Below are 7,381 nucleotides of genomic sequence, written 5' to 3'. Positions count from 1 at the left end.
AAACAAAAAAATCCTATATTTCCGTCACGTATTTTATCTGTTTGATTATTATCAGGCAATTTACGAGAATTTGGTAGTACTGCCCCTAATACTTTCTTTTCTTGAAAAGCAGAATCTAACATAAAGCGCCAAAAAGCACTTTACTACATGTCAACGCCATCTTGCGGACAAATTGCTCACTCCAACCATTGTTTTTGGTTGTTTTCGTATTGCGTTCATCTAACCTAATAAAATATATTTTAAAACCCTATCAAAATTAATAATAAATTGTAATTATGTCCTTTTTATTAAACACAAGCATTTTTCCATGAAAGCATAGAAAAACAAAATCTTTACTTATTATTTACTACTGGCAACAAGTTTTATCATTTTTGTCGGTGAATCACCGAAATGTTTCACAAAGACATTGCACAAATAAACTTGACTCAAACATCGTTTTTACTCATTTCATCACAATCAGTGCTTGATCCGTACAAATTGGCACAAGTCAAGGAGTGTAATCTGCATTCAAATTTTAAATCAGAGAGGAAAAAATGATATACCTTGCAGAATCGAGAAAAGGAGACAAGAAAAGCAGTTTTCTGATTTGTTTCCGGTAAGTTTAAAGTTATTTTAGCCTATAAACTTCAACTTCCAAACAAAATACAAAATTAAGGTGAATAATTTTTTTTTTTCACAGTAATACGGAAGAGTTGGTACAAATACAAGATTCTTGTGATTCTAAAGACATTGAAATTTCTAACGAGAATGTTGCACCGGATTCAGGAAATACCAATGGTACTGAAGAATGTGCAAATATACAAACATCAAAAAACACTAATGAATTACATGACAAAGATATTTCACAATCTAACTGTACAAGAGATTCCAAACATGGGAATGAGACAAATGACCAAATCGGAGAAAACATTTTAAAAGATGACTTACAATCAAAAAAGTCAGAAAATATCAAAGATTTAAATGGTGATGCCACAACATTGCAAAATGAAAACAACGAACCAAACACATGGGATGATTATGATTGTTATAAAATATCACAAGAAAACTTCTTTCCAGCCAAAGTTATGGATTTAGATACACAGAAGATTATTATTACTAGATTCTTAAACTTTTATGTGGGAGGGAAGGTTCCTAAAGGTTTACGCGCTTCCGATTTACTTTTCGCAGTAATATCTATTATTCCACTAACTGCTGACACTGATGAACTTATCTGGCATGAAAATGAGTATAGTGATGATGGTTCTCTGTTTTTCATGACACCAGAAGAAAAACTTAACAAAGAATTTAAAGCTATTGTGACAAGAGCTAATAAAACCTGCACCGACACAACAAAAAAAAATAACAGTAGTATTATTGAATCAAATTTAAAAACAAATAAATCCAGTGATAATCAGAATGAAGACAATCCAGGTGCACCAGCATGTGATAATGGACAAACATCTAGTTGTCAAGAACAAAATATGGGCACTAATGATATCAACTCTGATGACAAAAAGCAGACACCTTCTGATGACAAGGATGATGGTGATGCTTTACAATCTTTTATTACTGATGTTACAGACAACATGTCAATAAAATGGGTTGGATCAACAAGGTCAGCATCAACTTCTGAACCCTCGTCAATGCAATATGGTCCATTAGAAAACTCAGCGTTCATCTCTTCATGCAATAAAATACTCATAGAATGGGACGAATCACAAGAGTCCAGAGTGTTAATCAAATGTTTTTTTGGTATTGTCGCTTTAATACTGATGAGAGGAATTGTTAAGGGTAAAAAGAATATAATCAATACATTTAAGAGTAAAAATTTTCTTCATAAAATAAGATTTATAGACCCTCTTATAAAGTATACAGCGCCACATGAGAGTTGCGTTGAGAAATGTTGCAAAGAAATGATGCTTAGAGAGAGGCATCATAAAGTGATGTTTGCTAAAATAATATTTAACTCAATCCGTATAGATATTTTACAAAAAGAACATTGTATCTTAATCTATCATGGATTGTATAATATATTTAAAATGTGCGTAGTTGACCACACAGCATATTATGACATGGGTATTATAAACCTGTTGAAGTCCATCTATAGGTATGTTGGTCCCGGTCCGGAGTTTTCAATTATTTTGAGAGATTTAAAATCAGAAGACATCAATGAATGTATGATGCAAGTTAGGAATTTCAGGCTAAAATACATGAAAAAGGAAAAATGTTTCACGTATCACTGGGCGCGTTATTTTGATTCGACACAATTTGAATATTTGTCTTGTAGAGAGAGCTACGCAACCGCTGTGATGCTAGCTGTGTTTTTAGAGAAAATGATGGGCAGTTCTGATGTGTGGCGCTCTGGCTGGGTGAGGACGCAGGAGGTTGATCTTGACAGATACAAACAACATGCAGAACAGCTGTATAAGCAATACAAACGCTTATGCAGAGAAAAGTGTAAATTACAGCAACAATTGTTTGCAATCAAATAAAACATAATACATATACGAAATGTAGATTTACCTCAGATTTCAGAGACATCAATAGTAAAATTGAATCAAATGTCATGACATGAAACTATCTGATTCAAATTATGACAGTTCATCCATCCCATAGTTAACTCTTAATTAATCACCTCTACACTAGATAAAAACAAAAGAAAATCTATTTTTAAAGTTATTAAGTGCAATGATAGCACTGTCTACCCTTTTTATTTTTGCTTGTTTGTTCATATTAAGGTAAAAGTTTATATTCTTAGGTTAGGTATATAACTGTGTTGGTGATAGATCATTTGTAAACTAAACAATATAATTTAGGATATGTTATTGTAAGAAATAAATTTTTAAGGGTTTTAAAAGGACTGGGAGTGTGTAAAAAAACAAATAGGATATGGATACTGTGAGTTTATCGTGAATATTTGTTAGAATATTTTCATAAAGTAATTGACGAAAATACTACTGGGAGTAAAGTAAACCAACAAACCTCTGATGACTATGATTACATACTCTCAACTATATTCTTGATAGAAGTTATGAATTATACTAGTCTAGTTTCCGAATTCATCTGTTATTTAGATTGCAAATTGGTTTTATTCAACAATAAATGAATATTCAGTAACTGTGGAGTTTTATTTAAATATTTTAAACTAAGTTTGATACATTGGTTGTTCACTTCTGTGCTGCCTGTTCATCAATTGGGTCCAATTTTGGTTCTTCAAATTTGAATGAGGGGAATGCTGTCATGTCCACTCCAGAGCCACCACCAAACTGCCGTTCCAGCTTCTCTAACTCAGATTTTAGTTCCTTCTGAATGGCTGGACTTGGGTCGACAAGTTTACCACCACTGTCAAAACAAAGTTATAAGAATTAAAGTTAATACTAGTGTAGTTACCACACAAGTGAATTTTATCTTATAAATGTTTTACAAAAGTAAATACAGCCTTTGTTACTTAGCGATAATGAAGCTCACAATAGTTTAAAAAACATTAGATTAGTACAAAAATCCAAATCATTCTTTGTATTTGTAAAAATAAGTTTATATAACCTGTAATCTTGATAGGTTTTTTAAAATAAGGGATCAAACTTCTTGAAACCTTAGAATCAAAGAGATACATGATTCAATTAAAAGTAGTCTGTCCCTTCATAACACAACTACACTTGGATAAGCACTAATCGAAAATTAAATTTTAACAATGTTACTATTGGAAGAAATTCCTTATTCAAAGTAACTTGGAAAATTGATTTTTAACGATGTCCGTGAATAAGAAGATTATAAACTATCATTAAAAATGATTAATGAGAAATAGAAAACATTTAACTCAATTTAATACTTACGAGCTCTTCTGTTTATATTCCCTGATCTTGTCAAGAAACAGTTGTTGAATTGGGTCGGAAGCCTTTTGTGCTGCAGCTAAATTTCTTGTGATAACGATTGATGATCGAGCAGCCTTCAGGCCACCGAGAAGAGAAGAGGAGAGCATCTGAAACAGTAAAATATAACCTTAAAACTGTTACATAACTTGGTAATTTCCTTTTTTCATGTAAATTTAGGAAACCGAAATCTTGCGTTCTGTTCTTTAAAAAGAAGATATGTAGAACATTTTAAAAATAACAATATAATACCTTCTAAAATGCGTTATCACAAGACAGGAAAAATTAATCCCAATAAAATTAGTTTTGACTTGACAGTTCAAGTTCAATCAATCGATGTCAGTGACAGAAAACTTATCGTTCAAAATTCTTTCACAATGCTATTTCTCGTATAATTTATGAATAATAAAAAGACCAACAAGGTAAAGTAGTAAAAAAAACATAATATCTTGTGTTTTAAAGGTGAAAATGGGCATAAAACATGTTTTACTTTCTTTAACAAGTTAAAATGTGAATAAGTCAACATATTAATTTTATATGTTAACATTGTGCTTTGTCAAAAGTTATTTAAAATTAAATGTCAATTTGACAGTGACAGAGGTAATGTGTTGGTAATGTGAGGCGTCTTGTTTGTTATGAATTGATATTTTGGCTATTTACATTAATTAAAAAAGTGAAATTTAATTAGCGACTTAGACTTTGCAATGTTGTTTATATTATCTCATTGATAAGAATCTCCATTAAAAAGGTCGAGATGGAAAGAGGTAAAATGTCATCGGCAGGCCGTGGAGCCAAAAGTAAGGCCCCTCAGCATCCCCAGGATATTTTCGCACTTGGTAGCAAGTCCACGGTGGTCGTCTCTAGAGATTCTGAAAAGAGAAACATACACAAGCCTTCTACGAGTGGTAAGTTCACGTACCGAAATAAGAATTGTGTAATATTTGATTTAACCTCTTAAAATTTAATATTTAAATATACTTTTAAAACATTTAATTTTACACGTCCATCAACTGTATAAAATTCTTCCATTTGGACTTTTATTAGCATATGCAAAAAGTTTATCATAACAATAAAACAATTTAGATTATTTCAATGTATATATTATGTAATTTAGGTGTAGAACGAAAACGGGAATCTTCAGGGTTTGGTAGTCAGCCACCAAGCAAGAGGTCCCGTATAGGCTCACCAGCGGAAACTGTCGGGGGAGCCTCCTTAGATGTGGAGCCAGTTGATTTAGTGCCTAATGTTCTTCAAGCATTAGACACTCATAATTCTGATAAACTAGTAAGTATACTTGCTTACAATTTTTTTGTTACATCTAATATTAACTTATTAAAACTTTTGTGAGACATTATACTACATAAATTATAAAACGGCTAAACTCACGTGATAACATTCGGTGTATGCACCAACAGTTTCGAACCCGTTGGGGGTCCTTCTTCAGGGTGAGTGATTAATCGGGTATACTCGCTATCGCGTCGCGACGATCACTGCGTGCCCTCGCCCGCATCGCGCGTTTCGACAGGGCGGGGGGCGCGGGGGGTGGGGAGTACACTATTCACTATGTCCGTCGGCGAAGACGAGCTCGATACTGACGTGGTGGTCTCATTGTTATTACCGGGGGCACAAAATACACTGACAATGTCCACTATGTTGTCTTCAACATTGTCGATCTTATTCCGCTTCGCGTTCAGCAGCACGGGTTCCCACGCGGTACATCTAATATTGCATAAACAGTGATGCCACCACTGAAAATATGAATTCATATTTGTATACCTGTGTACATTTTTTTTTTTTTCAGTTGGGACTGTTAACTGGATCAATTCGTTTGCTCAAATCTCAACGTTCAAAGGCTGATATAATTCTCTGTATGAGTCTACTGTACCTTACAAAGATAAGACCGAACATGTTTGCTCATGAGACCGTCACCCAGAGTCTTTGTACATTGCTGAAGAGGGAGCAAGGAGCTGCATTTAAAAACAAAGGCAATCCACTTGTCTTTGTTTTAGCTTGTAATATGTTGTATGCTGGACATAAAGACAGTTCTAACTGGCCTGATACATTCATTAAGGTATATATTGTTTTATTTTTAATTTTCTTACACTCTAAGTTTATCAGTGTAAAAATATATAGCCCAAAGTGTATCAAAGTGTAAAGTTTTTTTTTAGTATAAAAAAGATTATCCAAAAATATGCTGATTGTTGATATTTTATATAACAAATTTTGTGTTTATGCTTTATTATATTAGTGAAGATTATATTTTAATTTGAATACTATTAAGTTATCAAATAATTGATGTGCTCAAGTGTATGTTTTTAAATGTTTAAAAAACCCAAAATTTTATTGTAAACATTTCAGTTTTATACATTTTTGTATAGTCACATATGATGTAGTTTAAGTACATTTCAATTTAGTGATATTAAATGCTTCATGCAGGTGTACATTGAGGATGCGCTGAATGAACGCTGTTGGGTGGACTGTTCATGGTGTAAATGTTTTGTTGAGAACATTGTCACCGCATTCAACACTAAGCAGCCCCCCTCACATCTCATACCCTCGGATAATACGCTGGGTAACTATAAATTCTCAAATCTATCGAATTCTCATATTTACACAATAGTTTTTTTTTTCTATTTAAAGTGATTGATGGTGAACCATTCTATATAAGGTCTAAGTTTGTGCTATGATTACCAAGAGCTACCGGGATTTGAACCCTCGACAATATCGGATGTCCGTAACCTTAACAATTGGACTATTGGGGTTTCAAATTTGAGATTGTCTAGAAATTAATAACTTGCAGTGGCTTTGCCAGGTAATGATCAAGGGCGGGGTGGGGGGGGGGGCAGCTCGATGATCAAGGGTATAACAATATTAGTATGAAGTAAAGTAATTTTATAATTTACTCCTCCGGCAACACATGGTAACTTGTCAAAGTTGGAGGTACTCGGTTAAGACAGGAGGTTTCATAAATGCAACTGCGAGTTCGTTTTTACAATTTTAACGTGATAGGTACAATATCACCATCAGGGTCAGGCTCTCCGCTGCTGGGTAGTGCGGACGACGACAACGAGACCGACCTCGAGTACACCGTCTCACCACGGTAAGATATTTACATAGATTCTTTCACACAGGAAAGAGATTAATAAAAATACCTAAATTCTGTATATTGTTTTAAAATTGCCCTCAGATTAAAATTTCAAGGAATATAAAATGTTCCAACGCTTATCACAAGTAATGTAAGATGTATTTTGTATGTAGATACACAAGCAGTTATGAAACAGTGGAGGCGATGGTGCTGGAAGCCATTAAGGAGCAAATACAGCGGCGCACTGCACCAGATACCATCGGCAAAGGCTTCCTCAAACTGCTGTCCGCTACGTGCGGCTTCCCTGAGGTAATTATAAACCTGCCAACTAAACTGTTTTTTAATCTATATTTTATGAATTTGAAGTCTTTCGACTAACATCAGGTAATATTGGGTGATTTATGACATTTTCTTGTAGGCGTGGTACTTAGGTATTTCAACAAAATAG

At 33.7% G+C, this 7,381-nt stretch overlaps 3 protein-coding genes across 4 annotated transcripts in view; 2 read left to right on the top strand and 1 right to left on the bottom strand.

The window, feature by feature from the left end:
- The first annotated feature begins 362 nt into the window (after positions 1–362).
- On the top strand, positions 363–3,096 carry LOC106101186. Its single transcript, XM_013280334.1, has 2 exons — positions 363–595; positions 680–3,096. The coding sequence occupies exons 1-2, from the start codon at positions 534–536 to the stop codon at positions 2,469–2,471; spliced, it is 1,854 nt and encodes a 617-aa protein (XP_013135788.1). The 5' UTR covers positions 363–533; the 3' UTR covers positions 2,472–3,096.
- On the bottom strand, positions 3,089–4,195 carry LOC106101187 (ATP synthase-coupling factor 6, mitochondrial). Its single transcript, XM_013280335.1, has 3 exons — positions 4,101–4,195; positions 3,813–3,958; positions 3,089–3,321 (listed from the first exon to the last, which is right to left on the bottom strand). The coding sequence occupies exons 2-3, from the start codon at positions 3,956–3,958 to the stop codon at positions 3,147–3,149; spliced, it is 321 nt and encodes a 106-aa protein (XP_013135789.1). The 5' UTR covers positions 4,101–4,195; the 3' UTR covers positions 3,089–3,146.
- A 252-nt stretch (positions 4,196–4,447) lies between these two features.
- LOC106101129 (integrator complex subunit 1) overlaps positions 4,448–7,381 on the top strand; it is a 31,159-nt gene continuing 28,225 nt past the window's right edge. Inside the window, exons 1-6 of one of the 2 annotated variants that reach the window (XM_013280254.1) lie at positions 4,448–4,753; positions 4,963–5,132; positions 5,650–5,919; positions 6,285–6,420; positions 6,876–6,948; positions 7,107–7,242. In XM_013280254.1, coding sequence (XP_013135708.1) covers positions 4,603–4,753; positions 4,963–5,132; positions 5,650–5,919; positions 6,285–6,420; positions 6,876–6,948; positions 7,107–7,242 — 936 coding nt within the window. In that variant the 5' untranslated portion in view covers positions 4,448–4,602. Of the gene's footprint in view, positions 4,754–4,962; positions 5,133–5,649; positions 5,920–6,284; positions 6,421–6,857; positions 6,949–7,106; positions 7,243–7,381 lie in introns of both variants that reach the window. The other variant, XM_013280253.1, reaches the window with a different exon arrangement.

This window comes from Papilio polytes, unplaced genomic scaffold, assembly GCF_000836215.1.
Source record: "Papilio polytes unplaced genomic scaffold, Ppol_1.0 DF824024.1, whole genome shotgun sequence".
NCBI lineage: Eukaryota > Metazoa > Arthropoda > Insecta > Lepidoptera > Papilionidae > Papilio > Papilio polytes.
Note: the sequence above shows the minus strand (reverse complement) of the source record. Positions and strands in the feature narration are given on the sequence as shown.

Excerpts from the sequence above, each read along its gene's own strand:
- LOC106101186 (XM_013280334.1), top strand. The coding sequence starts at position 534 with ATGATATACCTTGCAGAATCGAGAAAAGGAGACAAGAAAAGCAGTTTT. Across the intron at positions 596-679 it reads AGTTTTCTGATTTGTTTCCG|TAATACGGAAGAGTTGGTAC; the intron begins GTAAGTTTAAAG and ends TTTTTTTCACAG.
- LOC106101187 (XM_013280335.1), bottom strand. The coding sequence starts at position 3,958 with ATGCTCTCCTCTTCTCTTCTCGGTGGCCTGAAGGCTGCTCGATCATCA. Across the intron at positions 3,322-3,812 it reads GAATATAAACAGAAGAGCTC|TGGTGGTAAACTTGTCGACC; the intron begins GTAAGTATTAAA and ends TTGTTTTGACAG.